Source organism: Megalobrama amblycephala, linkage group LG19 (genome assembly GCF_018812025.1).
Source record: "Megalobrama amblycephala isolate DHTTF-2021 linkage group LG19, ASM1881202v1, whole genome shotgun sequence".
In the NCBI taxonomy this organism is placed as follows: domain Eukaryota; kingdom Metazoa; phylum Chordata; class Actinopteri; order Cypriniformes; family Xenocyprididae; genus Megalobrama; species Megalobrama amblycephala.
The window spans coordinates 40895028-40916598 of NC_063062.1; the positions used below are offsets into that span (position 1 = coordinate 40895028).

The window sequence follows — 21571 nt, forward strand, 5'->3', positions numbered from 1 at the left end:
AAACTCTTGAAAATTGGCACACACATTGGAATCCGCGGCCATTAGGACGCCGGAGAGGCTGGTACCCGGGCGTGGCAGGGGGGCTCGACAGCGCCCCCTTGAAAAAAGTCTGAAAATTTGGTCCATATATTAAACACGCTTGCACGTATTAGTATGAAACTCAGTACACATATAGACCTCATCGGGCCGAACAACTTTCGTGCTCTAAGTTAAACACCACGCCAACAGGAAGTCAGCTATTAAGGGTTGTTTGAAAAACGCATGCTCTGGAATTTGATATACTCCTCCTAGACGATTAATCCGATCGCCACCAAACTCGGTCAGCATGAAGTCAAGACACTGATGATTAAAAATTGCCAGGGGATTTTTGATATCTCGAACGGTTTGGCCGTGGCGAGGCAACGAATTTATGGCGAGAAAAAGGAAACAGGAAATGTGTTATAACGTCTGCATACATATATTGATCTTTATGAAACTTCACGAGTGTGTTCGTTATAGGAGTCTGATCACATGGATGTGACTATTGTGAGTCAAAGTTATAGCGCCACCAACTGGCAGCAGGAAGTGTATCACTTTTTGAAATGTTTTGAGATCACCCTCTTATTTTTACCTGATTTGCTTCAAACTTCATCAGTGTAATGTCAATACACAGCAGATGTAGACCTATGACAGGATTTTTGATATTTGAAATATTGTTGCCATGGCAACAGGTCAAACTGTAATAATATTCTTGAGTGTTTTTGAGGCTCTTAACATGCTTCAAATTGCATGAAACTCGACACACACATCAATATTGTCAACCAGTAGACATGGACAAAGCCATAGAAATGGGCGTGGTGGAGGGGCTCAGTAGCGCCACCTTTTGACAAAAGTGGGGGGGTTAGTTTTTCCTACAATCACCAAACTCGGTACACATATTGTTCTCATCAAGCCGGACAATTTTCTAATTTACATTCATTAGCTCCGACCAACAGGAAGTCAGCTATTTTGGTTTGAATGTTAATTTTTTGAAAAAACAGGCTATGAATTTTATACTACTGCTCCTACAGGGTTTATCCAATTTACACCAAACTTTTTTTAACTTGTTGCTAACACATTGAAGTTGTTTAATTGCAAACGGATTTTGGATATCTCAAACGGTTTGGCCGTGGCGAGGCAACGAATTTATGGCAAGAAAAGGGAAACAAAGTGTTATAACTTCTGCATACATTAATTGATTTTGATGAAACTTCGGCTTAGTCTTCGTTGTACAAGGCTGATCACATGGATGTGACTATTGTGATTCAAAGTAATAGCGCCACCAACTGGAAGCAGAAAATGTGTCACTTTCAGCATACATTGAGATCACCCTCTTATTTTTACCTGATTTGCTTCAAAATTCATCAGAATAATGTTAAAACTTGGCACATGTAATCCTTTGAAAATGGGCAGGGAGGAGGGGCTCTATAGTGGCACCTTGTAGTGCAGTAAATGTGGAGTGAATTTGACATAGTCCTTTGATGTTTAACCGTTTTAAGTGCCTATTGCCCGCTGTGCACAGTTGCCCTGAAGCCACCGGGGTGGCGGTGCCACCGGGCTTGGGCCCGCCATCGCTGCTCGCAGCTATATTTATTATTTTTTTTTTTTTTTTTTTTTTTTATTTTTTTTCCGTCTTCCGGGGCTTTTTGGGGGCCTTAACATGCTCAAAAACTCTTGAAAATTGGCACACACATTGGAATCCGCGGCCATTAGGACGCCGGAGAGGCTGGTACCCGGGCGTGGCAGGGGGGCTCGACAGCGCCCCTTGAAAAAAGTCTGAAAATTTGGTCCATATATTAAACACGCTTGCACGTATTAGTATGAAACTCAGTACACATATAGACCTCATCGGGCCGAACAACTTTCGTGCTCTAAGTTAAACACCACGCCAACAGGAAGTCAGCTATTAAGGGTTGTTTGAAAAACGCATGCTCTGGAATTTGATATACTCCTCCTAGACGATTAATCCGATCGCCACCAAACTCGGTCAGCATGAAGTCAAGACACTGATGATTAAAAATTGCCAGGGGATTTTTGATATCTCGAACGGTTTGGCCGTGGCGAGGCAACGAATTTATGGCGAGAAAAAGGAAACAGGAAATGTGTTATAACGTCTGCATACATATATTGATCTTTATGAAACTTCACGAGTGTGTTCGTTATAGGAGTCTGATCACATGGATGTGACTATTGTGAGTCAAAGTTATAGCGCCACCAACTGGCAGCAGGAAGTGTATCACTTTTTGAAATGTTTTGAGATCACCCTCTTATTTTTACCTGATTTGCTTCAAACTTCATCAGTGTAATGTCAATACACAGCAGATGTAGACCTATGACAGGATTTTTGATATTTGAAATATTGTTGCCATGGCAACAGGTCAAACTGTAATAATATTCTTGAGTGTTTTTGAGGCTCTTAACATGCTTCAAATTGCATGAAACTCGACACACACATCAATATTGTCAACCAGTAGACATGGACAAAGCCATAGAAATGGGCGTGGTGGAGGGGCTCAGTAGCGCCACCTTTTGACAAAAGTGGGGGGGTTAGTTTTTCCTACAATCACCAAACTCGGTACACATATTGTTCTCATCAAGCCGGACAATTTTCTAATTTACATTCATTAGCTCCGACCAACAGGAAGTCAGCTATTTTGGTTTGAATGTTAATTTTTTGAAAAAACAGGCTATGAATTTTATACTACTGCTCCTACAGGGTTTATCCAATTTACACCAAACTTTTTTTAACTTGTTGCTAACACATTGAAGTTGTTTAATTGCAAACGGATTTTGGATATCTCAAACGGTTTGGCCGTGGCGAGGCAACGAATTTATGGCAAGAAAAGGGAAACAAAGTGTTATAACTTCTGCATACATTAATTGATTTTGATGAAACTTCGGCTTAGTCTTCGTTGTACAAGGCTGATCACATGGATGTGACTATTGTGATTCAAAGTAATAGCGCCACCAACTGGAAGCAGAAAATGTGTCACTTTCAGCATACATTGAGATCACCCTCTTATTTTTACCTGATTTGCTTCAAAATTCATCAGAATAATGTTAAAACTTGGCACATGTAATCCTTTGAAAATGGGCAGGGAGGAGGGGCTCTATAGTGGCACCTTGTAGTGCAGTAAATGTGGAGTGAATTTGACATAGTCCTTTGATGTTTAACCGTTTTAAGTGCCTATTGCCCGCTGTGCACAGTTGCCCTGAAGCCACCGGGGTGGCGGTGCCACCGGGCTTGGGCCCGCCATCGCTGCTCGCAGCTATATTTTTTGTTTTGTTTTTGCGCACAAAAAGTATTCTCGTCACTTCATAACATTAAGGTTGAACCACTGCAGTCACATGACTGTTTTAACGATGTCTTTACTACTTCTCTGGACCTTTAATGATGATAATTACGTTGCTTTCTATGGGGGATAAAAACACCTCTTGGATTTCATCAAAAATAACTTAAGGTCTTACGGGTGTGGAATGACATGAGGGTAATTAATGACAGAAATTTCATTTTTGGGTGAACTAACCCTTTAAGTGTGTTGAAATATTGTGATGAAACTGAGAGACCACACTTTCATGACAATGTTTCAACGTACACTTTAAGTGCATTTATTTGATTAATATCATATCTACAGGTTAAAAATATAATTTACAAGTATATTTTAAGTACTCTACGTGTGCGCATTCAATACAATTAAGCACACTTCTTTGTCACAAGGGAATGCAGGGTTTAAAGTCCGCTTAGCTAGGCTTTGAGTCAATTTTCTTGCCATGTTTCTAGGGATTTCTGCACAGTTGACGTCCAGTGGAGGACCATTTATCTAAACAGCTTTCCCAAAGCGAAGAAAATCACAGAGCACCCAAAATCCTGTTGGTTCCTCAGACAGCTTCAGCAGCACTGAAGCACACACACACTGAACTTTAGATTTTTAACTTTGCCATTGGTGGAAGTTGACATTTTACTTTATATCTAAAAAAAACTTGCAGCACTTGCTAGAGGTCCTGATCCTGACATTACCATACTATAAAAAGAAGGGATTATTAAGTATTCTCCATGTTTTGGAATAACACAGTGGCCCTGTCCCAAATGGCACACTTCATGTGCACTTTCAGTCTTGTGGACTGAAAGTCCACAAGACCGTAGGGTGTCCCATTTGTCATTTTAGCTTTCAGAAGGCCGCTATGCACCCTCGATGCGCACTTCTGCCGAGCCCGCTAGCCTGCGAGATACGCGGAGCACTTCTACCTGGCAGTCAAAGCGGAGGACTCAGAGGAAGACCGTGAGGGTTTAGGGTGCCATTTGGGATAAGGAATGCTGTAGACTGACAGCTTTATGATCAATGATATAAAATACAGCAATCAGTATTTTGACTTTTAAAGGGATTTTTTTGTAATGCTCATTTAATACTTTACTTATTTGCCAAATTAAGAATAATCTTCAAAAAAATGTGCCATATGACCCCTTTAAATGAGCTGTGATCCAGACCGAGCAGTGGTCACTTGATAAGAATAAAATAAGAATTCAGGTTATCCAACACGGATGTGGCTTATTATCACAGAAACTAACTTCCCCTTCCAAACAGCAAAGACACTTCGCAGGCGTTCATGTTGAGCACCGGAGCACAGATGACGTCCAGAGAAGCAGTCAGCAGGGAGAAAAACACAGCAGCTCACCTGACAGACGCTATAACTGTACTGTCATTCTTCTTACACAGGAAGTGTTAGCACTGAAATATGTGTTCAGCCGCACTGTGTGACACAAGTGAGGAAATGACAGTGGCAGAAAACAACAAACAGCTGATTCTAAATGCCAATTTAAAAAAACAACAACAACACAAGAGTATCGACCATAATGTAGAATATGAGCACCTCCACATTAACTCTTTCACCACCATTGACTGAATTTTCTCAAATCCATGTCTTTTTTTTACTGTTATACGGTAGGGGGCGCTATTACACATCTTCTGAAAGAGTACCGAATCTCCAGATCAAAACACAGATGAAGAAGAAGCAGAAACAAGTGACAGAAACATTGAGGACGTACATGTAAAATACTGCGATCATCAAACAATAAACTAATTTAAACTTCCTGATGTTATGGAAAGAAATGTTGAACCCATGAAGAGGAAATGACTGCGAAGCTTTGAGGTGTTGATGGATCTGTGTTTAGATCATCAATCTAAATCCCATCGAGACAAAATCGTGAATTTCTCAGCTTTTCTTTCTTTCTTTCTTTCTTTCTTTCTTTCTTTCTTTCTTTCTTTCTTTCTTTCTTTCTTTCTTTCTTTCTTTCTTTCTTTCTTTCTTTCTTTCTCAAAATACCCCCATTCAAGTGTTGATAAAAAAAAGTGTGAAGCTAGAATTTTTTTTTTTTTTTAGTTTGTGTAAAAGCACAGGCTCTTTTCTTTCTTTTGATATGTTGTATGTTCAGGTACAACTGAACATATTCTGTTTCACAACAAAATTTTCTGGGGACTGTAACATTTTTTTTTTGTAATTGTAGAACAATAAGTTATTTAAGCTTGTTTTATTATGTGATCACACACAGCACAAATGACTGTGGGCCTACAGCGGAGAAACTCATCTGACTCCAGCCTGCACATCGACACTTCACAGTGACCAACGAAGGCCAGGTTCATGTCACAACATAATAAAGCAAAACATAAAGCAACAGAAACAAGCAGGATTTGAGAGCTGCATGGAATATGTTTATGAGAGTTTTGTGGTGTTTTGGCCATTTTTGGTGCTTGAAAGAACATGTTCACTAGTAGTCGTTCTATGGGAAAGAGTAGCTCAAACATTCAGCTAAACATCTGCTGTGTTTCATGGAAGAAAGCAAGAACAACACAAGTAAATACTGAGCATTTTCTTTTTATGTTTGAGTGAACCATCCCTTTGACATTCTTTGATTTGAACAGAATAACAGAAGAGATGATCTATAGGAACTCACCCAGAAGAGCAGATTGAAGAAAACCATCCCGTATCTCAGGGCCCTCAGGCAGCCCTCGGCCATCCTGCAGCGCCGCAGCTCTAGGAGGAAGATGAAGGACAGGTCCAGGTAAAACACCACATATTTCCTGCCCTGTGCTGTGGTGTAGCTGGCTTTAGCTTTCTTTGACCCTGGCGTGGTACGAATGCCAAAGACGAAAGGTGAGCTGTGGTACTCGTACTCGCCGCTGTAGCGCAGAGGCGGCGACCCCGGCTTGCTGTCCAAAGAGGGACTACGGCGGTACGGGGTTTCGTCTGTACTCGAGCGGCGCATTTTTGGGTTGGGGGCCGGGACCGGGGCTGGAGCCCGGACCCCCAGAGGCCAAATGATCCCCACTTTTACAAGACAAGTCACAAAGTAGGAAACGTGACAAACTAGCAAGCTGGAAAACACAAACCCGCTGTCCTTAAAATATGGACATTATTTGTTTTTTTTGATGAAAAGGAGTTCGCATTTTTGTCGCATTCAAGATGCAACAGTCTTTGGTCCACAAGCTAAACGTTACAAAGTATAGACATTCGAGGAATAAAGTCCAACAACGGTCCACCCACAGTCCTTATGAGTGTTTAATCACTTTTAACTGCTGATTCAGTATCTTCCAGAAGCACTTCAGTAATTTCCTGCAATGCAATTAATCCTTACTGGACCTTCAATCAATGGCACAGGTGCTCTAATGGTGCTTTAATGGCGCTTCATTGAGGAAGATGCCTTACCACAAACATCCATTGGACCAGACTCGTTTCAGCATGTACGTGACTCTGGCCTCCTGACAAATAAACACCCCTCGGCACACCTGAATGCTTAAGGCACGCCTACTGGAGAAACGAGAAGAAGTCCCACTCACGGCTGGACTGTGCAAAATATCCAGTATTTTCTTGACCTCCAAATCAGCTGGAGATTTCCCAGACAGCATGAATGGACAGATAAATACAGATGAACTGACACATATTTTAATACACAGAGGCTTGCACTGCTTTGCCAGTCAAGGTTTCAATCTTCAATTTTGAACCAATGCATCATCTCTTCAACCTGTCCCTCATGCTGCTTCTCATTTTCTTTCCTTAAAGCTGACTTCCCTTTTCCACGCCACTTCTTTCTCCTTCTATCTCAGCCTCTGTGTCTTTATCCCTCTCAGTTTGCTTCAGGATCCAGAGGTCTGGCAGAGCATTAATAGGTTCAGCATCGACCCTCTTCTGTCCTCTGCTCTTCACTCCAGGTATAAAGCAGAGACAGCAGCCTGAGCCGTAGTCCTTTCAGCATACAAAACCCCAACAGCTACCGCAGAACAGATCTCCTATGTCTCTCCTGCGCTCCTACACCCCCTCACACACATGCACACACACACTCACAGTCTCTCGCCTCCTCTTTCTCTGGTAACTGTCGCACAAATCATTCAGGCTCTGGCCACGCCTCCTCACAGCTCGTCCAATCGTCTTCTGCTGCTCGCCATCTTCCTTCAACACACAGCTTCTCTTTATCTCACATCTTCTCTTCTCAATCCACACCAGCCCAAACTAGCTATTACAGCAGTGTGATGCAGAATATCTCCTCTGCAACACTTTTTCATTTCTCATTCTTCATCTCTCCTCCTCCTCTTGCTGTCGTTCTCTTCCCTTTTTCCACTTGTATTCATGAGCTGCTGGTGCGTATCAGCATGATAGAGGCTCGCTGACATTCATCACGAGTAGAGTAGATGTCAGTGTGTGCCTTTGTTTTGACACTGTGATGCACAAATAACATTCATAATTAAGATTCTTCTGCATGTAGGATCTGAGTTAATTAACCTAACAACATGGTTCAGTTTACCAGAGTTTGATATTTGAATAAATTCCTTCAACATATTTCTTCTTCTGAAAACACATTGTTATATCTCGTCGTGTTATTTTTATAAACACTGTAATCTGTGCATTAGGTCCTGCAGTACAAAGGCAGCTTAAAGGTTTGTGATTGTTAGAAGTCTCGTTTGATCCCGCCTGACGCTTTTATTCCCAACTAACATTACTGCGGAGACCTCATTAACAGAGTCTCTCTAAAGCTTCATTATCAGCCTCTCTGTCTGCTCAGATTATTTGATCCACACCTCTACAGTTTCACTATCATCCTGTCTAAGCACTTCAGTGGTGTATATATTATAGAGAGGACTAAACATCCATCTGATTTGATGTAAAAACACATATGCAACCAAATGCATGCAAACAATGTGTTTGATCACAGAAAATGAGGCAAAGCTCTTTACGTTCCTATTTCCTTTAATAAAGGAAGGTGCCAGGGCTCGACAATAATCCATGTACAATGTTAAATCATGAGTTCAAAAACTCTTTGGTCTATATATTTCTAAATTTACAATATATTTACATTATATTAAAATGATTAGTAAAATGTTATTAAATTATAAAATAAGACAAATCTTATTAGTGACCATATAGTGATTCAAAACGTATAAAATTGCCTCTGACTCTAATATTGAGTGTTTCTACAAGTGCAATACTGCTGATTTATGGTTAATATTCATTTATTGTTACATTTATTTATTTATTAGGGCTGAGAGCTACAGTTACAGAAAATGATGATGTTCTATTCTATGTTGCAGATTTCTTTAGAGATAAATAAGATGTAAACTACGAAGATAAATGTTAAATATCATCTTTATCCGGATGGATATACATTTTCTTTTTCTATTTTTTTTTTTTTTTTTTATATATATATATATATATATATATATATATATATATATATATATAGGGAAAAAACCCTATACACTCTCTATATATTTTTTCAGGGTTTCCATGATTTTTTTCACAGTGTTTATTCTAAATGATTTATCGGTGCACATCATTATTGTGTTAATTTCATGTTCCTCATAACCTTGAATCAGAATATCTTCCTCTTGCAGCATCTCTTCTCTTCTCTGATGATGAGGGCGGGGCAACCTGTCACTCACATGAGATCCACCAATAGCAAACCACAACCATCCAATCAATTCCCCACAGACAAAATCAAGCTCCGCCCTACATTTGTTCTTGTTCCAGAAGCGTTTCACTCAGATATACGGAACAATAGGGAAGAAAAGACCAGCACAACTTTGCCTGGTTTAGAGCCTCCCTGTTGGACAGCTCACACTTTGTTAGTGTAAATGAGAAACTGTGAGACTCAACATCAGTGAGGGATGGAGCAGAGATGCAATATGTTTACATGCACACTAGAAAACAGGTTATTGCAAGAATGCTATAAAATGCAAAAGCATGCATGAATTTATAAAACCTGCAGAAATATAGAAAAGTATTTACAAATATTATTTAAAACATACCCTAGTTTTAGATAATGTATCCGAACCCTCACTGCACTAATAGCCAAAAGAAGACTAAGATTTGACTTGCTGTAAAAACACTATAAAACCGCTGAGATTTTAAACAGGCCTGATGTAAACTCCTCTAGGCAGGAATGGCAACAGAACATTGTTTAACAACAGCTCATAGTTCATAGCCGAATTACTTTAGACACAATGTTTTAATGTCTATTATCATCTACTTTTATTCACAATGGCCTGAAAATGAACGACTTAAACTGTAACAACCTAAACTCCATTTAATGAAACATCTATCTTCTTGTGAAATTTGTCCAAATAGTGTCCACAGCAACATTTGTTTTTTTGAGCAAACAAATTCAAAAACATCTTACTTGTCCACTTTGGCACTTTCTTTCTTTCTTTTTTTAGTTGCTCTAGAAACTCAGTGTTCAGATTTGTATAAATGGCGCATACAGTAATTGGCATTAACTTTTATATCACTCACCTCTGCCTTATTGCCTTATGATGCTTTACTTCTGCTGTCCTTCTTCATTGTGTCTTTTCTTTTCTAAGTCCAGCTGCTGTTTTCTCTCCTGACCGGAGAGTGTTTTATTCACCCATTTCTGGTCAGGCTCAGGGAGGGACCGCCATCAGGCATCCCAGGAATGCTGTAATGTTATTCCTAACTGAGACTCTATTTTTATCTTCTCTGTAAGCTCTTTTTTTCTCTCTCAGTCTTATCTACTTAAAAATGATCTAACATCTCTTACTGCAATAACAATAACAACTTAGGTATCAATGTCATTGCTAAAGTGACTTGAAATGAGGTTGTGGTAACAGTGTTGACGTTTGGAGTTCATATAAACTACATAGGGTTAGAGTTATTGTGCAACACAGACACAGAACATCAACTGTGTCCCTAATAAGATGATGAATATAATTTGCACTAGTGATGAGACAAATAATGCTTTCTGAATCTTTAAAACGTTTGAAATAATCGCTTTGAAACATGATTGACGGCATGGAAAGACTCGAAACACTAGCGCCATCTGCTGGTCAAAGGCAACAACGGCTAAGATTTCACACAACATAATGTTGCTATACTTTAATGAAAAAAAAAGAATTTTATAAAAGTGTATTTATGCTTCTATATAATAGTCATTTGTCTTTGAAATAGACAAATAAATGAATGATGATGAAAATGAGGCGTAACAGGGCAGAAGTAACACTAACATTTCTTTCAAAATACAATTTAGCTATTTTGTTAGTTGTATATATCCTTTATCAAATTTTGTTTAATAATAGTGTAAAATAACCAGTGTTGGAGCCTACAGATATATCTAGATTCACTCATTTACTCGTCAGATAAATTTAAATTCTCCAATAACAGCTTTATCAGTTTTAACAGCAACAGAATAGACCCAAAACATGATGAACAATGAAACTGACTGACTGTCAATCAGCCACACTTGCTTGAATCATTGTGATATTGTGGTGCTAATCAGTCATTATGAAATAATAACCTCATATCAGTTTTCTGGCGTAACCGTGGCGCTGATGTCGTAACGATGCCGAAATCACGCGATGAACACATTCACAAGCAAAAAAAAAAAAAAAAAAAACATTCACAAGCAATGTTCGACCACTGATCTCTATTATAAATCACTTATCTATATATAGATCTATATATTGCCTACACAATATTCTAGTAAACATTTCACTGTTTATTATCATCATTGTTATAAACTTACTTAAATAGAAATAAGAGTTGCCTGAAATTATGTTTACCTTAATTACTCCTGTCTCGAGGAGGGTTTCGATCTTCAGTAAGTGAAATCTTCAGTCAAACTCATCTTGCTCTTCTCTCAGTGTCTCCCCCTAGCGGTCACTGCAGCGGCCGCCTCTCTCTTCTTCTTCTTGAGTTTTTATGGCGGGTGACACACAACCACAGGTGCATTACCGCCACTTGCTGGTTAGGAGACATGAACAAATTCAGCTATCCTTACAACTTGTATTGAAGTACTTATATTCTTGTGCTTATAGGGTTAGTTCACACAAAAATGAAATTTCTGTCGTTAAGTCCTAACCCACACCCGAAAGACAAATTATTCAACAAATTCGTCTGTCCCCTGTCATACTGCTAAGCTATTTTCGCTGCAGATCTCCATTCTATACGTCCGAACGGCGGCTCAGTAACAACGGACAAATTTGTTAAATAAATTGTTATTTTTGTTTTGTTTTTGCACACAAAAAAGTATTCTCGTGTCTTCATAACATTAAGGTTGAACCACTGCAGTCACATGACTGTTTTAACAATGTCTTTACTACTTTTCTGGACCTCAAAAGGTGCAATGCCGTTGCTGCCTATGTGTGAATTAGATACCCTCGGATTTCATCAAAAATATCTTAATTTGTGTTCTGAAGATGAACGAAGGTCTTACGGGTTTGGGTGAGGACTTAATGACAGAAGTTTATTTTTTGGGTGAACTAACCCTTTAAGTGTGTTGTTATCAGATAGGCTATTAAGAATTTAAAACATCATGAATTTCTTTGCAGAATATACTTCAACTCAGACTTCATCTTAATTTTCCACAGAATCAGTATCTTTCAGAATCAGAATCAGAATCAGAAAGAGCTTTATTGCCAGGTATGTTGTTTACACATACTAGGAATTTGTTTTAGTGACAGAAGCTCCACAGTGCAACAGAGTAACAGCGACAAGACAAGACACATAATAAAAAGAATAAAATAATAATATACAAATTTACAAGATAGACAAAGTGCAAAAAAAGCAAAAGACAATATATATTATAGACAATTGTATGTACAATTATGTGTGCAAATTGAGATATAAATAAGTGTTTTAAGTAAATAATATGTAATAGTGTTGTGTGTTCCGTGTTTGTCATTACTATACTTTCTTACTATATGTTGGAGAGATCCTTATGACATCCTTCTGAGCCTCATTTATTTGTATCATTTTCCCTTTATTCTGTTTAGATTAAGTCTTAGACTTAGTGTTAACTTAGATTTGGTCATAGAAGTTCAAATTCAAGTCTAGAGATTATGGTTTCTTTACTTCTATTTTTCCCTGTTATTAGTTTTGAATGTTATAAAACCATTTTCCCGTTCCCATTGCTTCCCCTAACTTTAATTAAACTCTTAATTTCCATTTTACTATATTTAACATTTGTCTTTTTTCTCTGTTGATTCCTTTGCTCTTTCGCATTCCATTTTAGTCCCTTTCACTCCCAGCGAACAAAAACATGTTCTAAGAACTTTTGAACAGTTTTCACTGTTGTTAATGAAGAACTTGAGTCAGATCGTTAGAGTATTTTCCCCAATCCACTGTGAACCTATTAAGATAGGCTTCATTTATTTTGTAGTCAAGTCATTTTATTATTGAAATCCCCCCAAAAAATGGCAATAAATGCTGGTTATGAAATGAAAAACAGAGATAGAATCACAAACAATTATCAAGAATTAAATTAAAGGGTTAGTTCACCCAAAAATGAAAATTCTGTCATTAATTACTCACCCTCATGTCGTTCCACACCCATAAGACCTTTGTTCATCTTCAGAACACAAATTAAGATATTTTTGATGAAATTCGATGGCTCAGTGAGGCCTGCATAGCCAGCAATGACATTTCCTCTCTCAAAATCCATTAATGTACTAAAAACATATTTAAATCAGTTCATGTGAGTACAGTGGTTCAATATTAATATTATAAAGCCACGAGAATATTTTGCACCAAAAAAACAAAATAACAACTTATATAGTGATGGCCGATTTCAGAACACTGCTTCAGGAAGCTTCGGAGCGTTATGAATCAGCGTGTCGAATCATGATTCGGATCACGTGTCAAACCGCCAAACTGCTGAAATCACGTGACTTTGGCGCTCCGAACCGCAGATTCGACACGCTGATTCATAACGCTCCGAAGCTTCCTGAAGCAGTGTTCTGAAATCGGCCATCACTATATAAGTTGTTATTTTGTTTTTTTTTGGCGCACCCAAAATATTCTTGTAGAAATGTGAAGGGAACTTATTTGAGGGTATTTCTGAGTAGATTCTGAACATTGTAATAAAACAGCATTACAAGGGCATACATATTCAAGGCACAAAATAGGCCGATGATCTGATGTGTGACTGTGATCTTGCAGAATAGTGACTGTGGCTCAATCCTTCGATCGCTGGTTGTTACGCAATGGCGTCATATGCCGTGGCTCCGCCCCCACGCAGGCGCGTGTCCGCTGCTCTCCCGTGCGCGCGCTCTCTCTTCATCAGCTGCTGACAGTAGTGTCTCTGTTCAGGCGCCGGTATAAAAGCTCTGTTTTTTCGGGGATCATGTCTGTGTCACCGGACAAACGGCGGAAGATGGAGTCTGCGCTGGAGCAGATCAAGAAGTACACGGTGGTCGTCGCGGACACGGGCGACTTCAACGGTAAATGTGTTATAGATGATTCCGTGACTTGGTCTTGAGTCTGTTTGGTGCGTGATGAAGTGTTTACAACTGCTCGTGCGTTAATTCATTAATCCTTGAACCTGTTGGCAGCTGCGTTCCCTATCTAGTGGACACAACTAGTCAACACTCAAATCCGAGATCGTGCTGTCTGCTCACAGAAAACTAGCCTACTAATGTCGCTTTCCTCAAGAATAAAGTTCGGGCGTTATTTGGTTAATGATTGCTAGTTAAAGTTAATCTGCATTGAGGAACTTGAAGCTTTCGCAATTTAGAGTTTTTCAGACCGTTATCTTAATTAAGCGGAACTCCTTGATAATGATATGCATGAGTGGTTCGGAAGGTGTTGAGTTGGTCAGATCGTAGTAAAACATGTGATGCCTCACAGTTATTGGTTTAATGTAAAACGGATCGACTGGGTCTCGTGCGGTGTTGTGCTGAGACCCGGAAGCGAAATCAGGAATCGCTGGACGAGCTCGGCTCATCTTCTGAATATTAAGCATTCTACTTGACAGTCAGAAACAGCGAACCCGATTGGCCGAGAGGCAGATCCTAGTAATGGGCGTTAGTCACCCGACGAATAACCGAATGCGTTGCTTCATTAATATTAAACATCTTACGCGTCTTAATTCATATTGTGTTCTCGAGAGAAGGAAGGGAAGTTCTGTTACCGCGGAAAACATGAAAACACATCGGACCTCATTTAAAGTTTATAAGTGTAATATTTAATCTTAGAATACATTTATTAACTTTTTAATGACACAAATCCCCGAAATCAATTTCCAATCACTTATATTGACGTAAAGCCTTGTTTGCGCTTATCTCTGTACAAACGTGTTATTTAAAGCTGTTTTTCACAGATGTGAACTCTGTTAGCAGACAGACTGGAATTTCTCTGACAGTCCAGAAACTGTAACTTTGTCCAGGACACAGAAATGAGTTTTGGATGAAGTTTAAAGTCCAGCATTCATTGTTTGATGAATCGGATGGCTGTAACTTGCATCAGATTCCATTGCCTAAGACTGTCTTGTGAAACTCAAAACTGCCGATCAGTGATTTCAGTGTTTGTTTTTACACAAGGAGGCGAAGGAGGATAAAACTCCCCTTTGCAGCTTTCTGCAGTGTCATGATGATCAGGCAGTTGGTCTCCATTGACAAGTTCCTGAGAGTTATGAATTTACACACAACCAGACAAAGAGACTGTATTAAAGGGGTCATGAATTTAGAAATAAAATTTTCCTTGATGTTTTAACATGTAAGAGGTCATTGTACTATTAAAAACATCCAGTACTTTTCAGAACCCAAAATTCTGAATTCACATGTTGTAAATCCGACGGATCGGGGCCGTATTCACAGAACATTAAGAGCTCTCCTAAATGGCAGTAAAAGTTCTTAGTTAAGAGTTTTCACAAAGCTGCTGAGACAAACTTTACTAAGGAATAGACAGAAGTCTTAAGCTAAGAGTAAGGGCGGGGCTGACCTCAGGGATGATGTCAACATGCTTAGAATCTGTGCACATGGTGATTGGCTGATAGGGGAGGAGCGATTTAATCATAGAATCATTGTAGAATGAGAGATCATGTTGCCATATTCAAATAAAGCTTTTAAAATGCTCCTCATTCTAGGCTGGGGATACAGAGGAGAACTCTGGGCTAAATTCCAAGCTTGGATCCCCTTGGACAGCACACTAAATAATAAATGTATATATAATATGAGTTTGGTTTGGTGTTTCCTATGCTTGTGTAGGTTTGTAGCCTTACAAATCTGATTAAATGCCGCACATTGCATTTCCAGATGAATGTTAAAAGCAATCCGAACTCACAGCATATGCAGAGATGAAGGCACCACTCCTGTAAATGATAACAGTTCACATGGAGCAGCATTTACTGTGAATGGAGCCGCTCTGAGACACACATAGATAACCTACACATGTAAATAATTACAGCGCATATATATATTAACCTGCAGCACATACATTTATTTAATTGAATTGCAGCCTTTGTAAATTCACAATAGCATTATGCTTTATAATGATTCTAAACAGGTTTAATATCGTGCAGCCTAAGAAAACAACTACTACTACTACTACTACTACTACTACTACTACTAATAATAATAATAATAATAATAATAATAATAATAATAATAATAATAATAATAATAATAATAATAATAATAATAATAATAATAATAATAATAATAATATAGTAATAAGTTTATAACTAATAATAACTAAAAATGCATTTCATGGATTCTCGACCATGGAAAGCACCACTTCTGGTATTTTGCCGGTTACTCACAATTAATCGTGCTGCTCTATTTATAAGTTATTAATAAAGAGAGTGAGATGTTACGATTTGGAAAGAGAAATTAGGTGACCAGATTGACAGACAGAATGCAAATGGCTTCATCCAAATTGAAACGGACCTGTTATTCAGCACAAACCCGAATGGTTCCATATTTGCAATGTAATATTTGGTTGGTAACCTATTATTTATTTTGTAAAGAATGATTTGTACTTCACTCGTGTCCCAATCATCCACATGAAACCGCAACCTACGGCCTACAGCTGAACTGTAAAAATGATTAAACTGCTGTATGAGTTAGAGCTGTGGTGTATTTTCATAAAGGCAGTTACAAAGGAAGGAGGCTGTCAATTTTCTTTGTGTAAAATCCATTCTGTTCTGATGGTCTGTGGCCTTTTCTGTCTGCAGATGAACGGAAGTCTTTAAGAGTCTGATGAACGGAAAAGTTAGCTTACAGACTGTCCTCCTGCGGGCAGAATATTGTTGTAACTAATTTATTTATGATTCCACTTATTGTTGGTGTATAATTAACTGTTATAATCAAATAAGCGATTTTCACTGTAAACGCATGTTCATTTGCCAGACATCCCATATGAACAGTATGTAACATTTGACATACGAGTGTTGCATGTTGAAGCCATGACACACCAAACCAGCATCAATAAACTAGTGGCGATGAAAGCCGACTGTTTTGGCCTCGCGTCACCTGCGTCTGGGCCAAAAAGATGTGCTTGAACTGCAAAGTCTACAGCCATTGGCTGATTAGCTTGTGTGTTCTGCGCCTGCGTGTGAGGAAAGATGGTCTTCACTTTCTTCCTTTCAGACAGCCATGTCGTTATGAAAATATTTGCATATTGAAAGGCTCAGAAGAGATGGTTAAATAAGAACAGCCTTCCATCTGTGCCCTCTTAACTTTGTCGTTTGCTTACTTTTATCACTTTTGTTATTCTCATGCATTAGTTTGCTAATCTGATCAGCCAATCAGAGCGATCTCTCTCTCTCTCTCTCACCGACTGTCTGAGGCAGATTAAACATCCTCAATCGGCTGAAAATCCACAGATGGTGTTAAACACAAAGCAAAAACTGCTAGCTCCTTTCTTAATAAAACAGGCTGTGTGACTGAGGAATGATTAACTCAAAATGTATATCCGAATGCAAGTTCAAGGGACTACATGCACCTCTTTAGCTGTTGTCACATGGCAGTGATTAAGCGGCGTGCCGTTGGTTGCCGACTCCTGCCCTAATAAAGGACTGAAGACGCCTATTGTGTGTGTGTGTGTGTGTGTGTGTGTGTGTGTGTGTGTGTGTGTGTGTGTGTGTGTGTGTGTGTGTGTGTGTGTGTGTGTGTGTGTGTGTGTGTGTGTGTGTGTGTGTGTGTGTGTGTGTGTGTGTGTGTGTGTGTGTGTGTGTGTGTGTGTGTGTGTGTGTGTGTGTGTGTGTGTGTGTGTGTGTGTGTGTGTGTGTGTGTGTGTGTGTGTGTGTGTGTGTGTGTGTGTGTGTGTGTGTGTGTGTGTGTGTGTGTGTGTGTGTGTGTGTGTGTGTGTGTGTGTGTGTGTGTGTGTGTGTGTGTGTGTGTGTGTGTGTGTGTGTGTGTGTGTGTGTGTGTGTGTGTGTTATTACTCATCTCCTATTCATTGACTCAGATTATGTTCAGGCAAAGCCTCATAAACCCGAATAACTAGATTTTAGGTTAACAGTACTCCAGAATTATCTTTGTTGGCAAAAATGCCGAACAGGACGGGAGTTATTATCGGTTACTAAAGATTCAAGCTGTATGTAATGGTAAATGTACAGTTTTGAACCAGAAATCTTTTGTTGCACCAGCCATGATCACACTCCTTTTAATTAACAGACACTGATATCATCTTCTGATCATTTCTGCTCTGTATATCATAAATTGTTAGTTGCTTTAATTTGCCATGTTTTCTCCTCGGCAGCTATTGAAGAGTACAAGCCGCAGGATGCCACGACCAATCCGTCTCTCATTCTGGCTGCAGCTAAAATGTCCACTTACCAGCACCTCGTGGACCAGGCCATAAAATACGGCATGGCTAACGGCGGGTAAGAGTATTGCTGTCCTTTCCTCAGACCGTGAGCAAAATTCACTCCGCTCACTTTGTCCCTGTTGAAAGGTTGCTAGAAACGGGACTGTTGTGCACAAATATGTTCTGCTATATAGTTTCTTACAGCTCTAATAAACAATATTCAATTTCAGGAGTGAGGAGGAGCAGGTGACCAATGCCATGGACAAGCTGTTTGTGAGCTTTGGTCTGGAAATCTTAAAGAAGGTTCCTGGCCGCGTCTCCACTGAAGTCGATGCCAGGTAAGAGTCAGGTGACGTTACATGATCTACGCTAGTTCTGTCACAACGCCACATTTCAGTAGTCCAAATTTCACAGTTCTCAGTACCGATGGTGATGCCACAGTCAAAACAATAGGAGCGCTCTCCTTTTGAAGTTTTTTTTTTTTTTTTTTTTTTTAAATGTATATTGATATGCTTACAAATGTAAAAAAGTGCATTAGGTAATATTTAATGTGTTTAATGACTTTTGTTAGCATTCAAATGTACATTAACAAATAAGCTTTTAATCATTTTATAACGTCTGTTAAAATCATTTGTAGATTTTTAAAGAGCGTCATGATCAATGTGATGTGAATCAAAAGTATAATGACTTTTGTAAACATTTTAATTTATTTAAATAATGATCTGTTAATCATGTAATGTTTAAGTTCATTAGTAAACATTAACAAGCTCATTTTTCTATCTGTGAATATATTATCTACTGATATGTTAAGCATTATATAATGTTATATAATAATAAATAATAAAAAATGATAAGAATGTTATATAATGTTGTTAATGGGTTATTAATGAAAGTTATTATCCATTTCATGATTTTTACAGTAACATCCGGTACCCGCTGGACTCTGCATATTTGATGTTGTAATGCACGAAATCATTTGTGTATGTGTTTGTCACAAGATGTTTAATGACATGTGATGTTTGATTTTCAGGCTGTCGTTTGATAAAGAGGCAATGGTGTCTCGCGCCCGGAGGCTCATCTCTCTGTATGAAGAGGCGGGAGTCAGTAAAGACCGCATTCTCATCAAACTCTCCTCCACGTGGGAGGGCATTCAGGCCGGACAGTGAGTGTGTTCACAACAGCTTATTAGATGAAGGTGTTAATTCATCACAGTGTTGTCATGATGACCGCACACATGGTGTAAAAGCTAATTCATCAAATGCACCTGTATTATTAATTAACATATGAGAGCTAGTCCGCTGACGTCTGTGTGTTTGACTGTTTGTCAGGGAGTTGGAGGAGAAACACGGGATCCATTGCAACATGACTCTGCTGTTTTCATTCGCCCAGGCGGTCGCATGTGCTGAGGCCCGCGTCACCCTCATCTCCCCATTTGTGGGCCGAATCCTGGACTGGTACAAGGAAAACACAGACCGCAAAAACTACGAGCCCCATGAAGACCCAGGCATGTTCTCAGATGATAGCTCAGACGGAAACATTCAACATCTCGTATTGTTAATGTCTAAATATCAGGGCAAAAGCACAAAAAGGCATAATCTGATTGAAACGTGTACCCTCATGTTCTACAGGATGAACAAACACTAGCTATAGTGACACGTGCTGCCGGGGGACACTCTTGAAGGGTTTTGTGAAGCGTCATGTGTAGGACAGATATCGCACACCAAATGTGTCAGTGTGTTTACGTACTCAAGGCAGTAGTCCAAAACGCTCGATCTATTCTCCACACAGGCAAGAGTTCAACAGCAGACAAAGTGACCGTAATGAGTTTGAAGTTTGGCTTATGAAAAGACAGCGGCCCAACAGCATGAAAATGGAGAGATTAGAAAAAGCGATGGATGCTGTGATATTTCCTCATATATGGTGTATGCTTTAGATGCGTCCGGCATGTGACCCCAAGTTTCTGCAGTTTCATGTGCCGTTTCAGGGCTGTCCGGGCTAAACTCTTGTGTAGTGTCCTACATGTGGGTCTCTTTTCACTCCACTAGTCCAGCTTCTGTCTTGACGTCACTGTCTTTCTCTCAGGTGTGCAGAGTGTGACCAAGATCTACAACTACTATAAGAAGTTCAACTACAGCACGGTGGTGATGGGCGCCTCCTTCAGGAACACTGGGGAAGTGAAAGCGCTGGCCGGCTGTGATCTGCTCACCATCTCTCCTGGGCTGCTGGGCGAGCTCAGCCAGGACCACAGCGCAGTCACGTGTTCCCTCACGCCACAGGGAGGTGAGCATCCACACGGACACAGACACGACCTTAAACCACCCATTTGAAACGCTTTCAGCAAGCGTGACCTTTCTTTCAGCGAAGGAGTGCGATCTGGAGCAGATACACCTGGATGAGAAGAGCTTCCGCTGGCTGCACAATGAGGACCGCATGGCTGTGGAGAAACTCTCTGACGGGATCCGCAAATTTGCTGCCGACGCCATTAAACTTGAGGCCATGATCAAGGTGAAAAAAAAAAAAAAAAAAAACCACACATTTTGTTTTAAACCCGTTGATGACGTTGAGTAATGAAACTGTATTGTTAAACATCTCGTGTTAGCGGATGAATGCTGCTCACTAGTACGTTGCTTTGTTCGCTGCACTTCTGTTTACACTTTACTCAGGGTGATGTGGGCCTCAGCACATGCAACATCTTTTTTTTTTTTTTTTCCCCCTGTATGTTTCAGGAGAAGATGTTTAATGTGAAGAACGGACAGTAGTGAAGCAGAGAGATGCTTTAGAGGACCAAACTCTTCACTCCCGCTCTGACCTCTGATTGGCTGGTTTAGCTGCACTCTTGGTTGTGACTGACGGTCAGCCTGCAGTCTTAAAAAAAGTCTCTTTTATAAGCCATGCACATTTTAATAGAAAACTGATCCTAATGGAGTGCTCAGATTAAACCCTAAACCCAGACTAACTCCCAGCAAACCAGCAGATTTTGTGCTTTTACTGTAGGACCAATGGCTTTGAAGTGTACTGTAGCTTCAATAGTTTGTAATCCACTAGCTCTATTCATTTCTACAAAATTCACATGGGAAAGTGCATCAGTATTTTCTATTCAGCGACCCATGTTCTGATGATGAGAAATGTTGATCTTGTATCTGTCATTAAAACCTCTTTCCTCACCACAGTGCTTCATTCCAGTTTGTTGAAAGCTTGTGTAAGGTTTTTTTTTTTTTTTAATTTGTTGGGTCAAATGGTCTATATCAGATCATGTGCTCTGAAATCAATACTCTGTTCCACTGGAGTTATAAGGTTATTTCTGTATTCCAAGTAGTTTTGAGATATTGAGCTTCAAACTTTTTGCTTTTCATTCGACTGTGTAAATAGAACTTTTAAAAAAAGTCCCAAAATGTACACAACATTAAAAAAAAAATCACATATTGTAAATAAGTGGTCACAGAATAATATGCGAATAACTCAATTTTGACAAAAATGTCAGATACCTTATAATTTCAAGGGGACAACTTCTCTTTAACTGATT

The 21571-nt window shown here is 39.4% G+C and overlaps 2 protein-coding genes across 5 annotated transcripts in view; one reads left to right on the plus strand and one right to left on the minus strand.

The window, feature by feature from the left end:
• Window positions 1-13542, minus strand: part of tspan4a (tetraspanin 4a) — a 51185-nt gene extending 37643 nt beyond the window's left edge. The window contains exons 1-3 of one of the 4 annotated variants that reach the window (XM_048168224.1): window positions 13405-13542; window positions 11082-11262; window positions 5969-6048 (exon numbers count right to left, since the gene is read on the minus strand). In XM_048168224.1, the coding sequence (XP_048024181.1) occupies window positions 5969-6031 (63 nt within the window). In that variant the 5' untranslated portion in view covers window positions 6032-6048; window positions 11082-11262; window positions 13405-13542. Of the gene's footprint in view, window positions 1-5968; window positions 8630-9798; window positions 10324-11081; window positions 11263-13404 lie in introns of those variants that run through there. The other 3 variants (XM_048168223.1, XR_007181571.1, XM_048168222.1) reach the window with 3 other exon arrangements.
• A 10-nt stretch (window positions 13543-13552) lies between these two features.
• Window positions 13553-21215, plus strand: taldo1 (transaldolase 1). Its single transcript, XM_048168221.1, has 8 exons — window positions 13553-13739; window positions 18001-18124; window positions 18279-18386; window positions 19079-19210; window positions 19377-19552; window positions 20131-20328; window positions 20408-20553; window positions 20775-21215. The coding sequence occupies exons 1-8, from the start codon at window positions 13643-13645 to the stop codon at window positions 20805-20807; spliced, it is 1014 nt and encodes a 337-aa protein (XP_048024178.1). The 5' UTR covers window positions 13553-13642; the 3' UTR covers window positions 20808-21215.
• Window positions 21216-21571: the final 356 nt, after the last annotated feature.

Excerpts from the sequence above, each read along its gene's own strand:
- taldo1 (XM_048168221.1), top strand. The coding sequence starts at position 13,643 with ATGTCTGTGTCACCGGACAAACGGCGGAAGATGGAGTCTGCGCTGGAG. Across the intron at positions 18,125-18,278 it reads TACGGCATGGCTAACGGCGG|GAGTGAGGAGGAGCAGGTGA; the intron begins GTAAGAGTATTG and ends ATTCAATTTCAG. Across the intron at positions 20,329-20,407 it reads TTCCCTCACGCCACAGGGAG|CGAAGGAGTGCGATCTGGAG; the intron begins GTGAGCATCCAC and ends CCTTTCTTTCAG.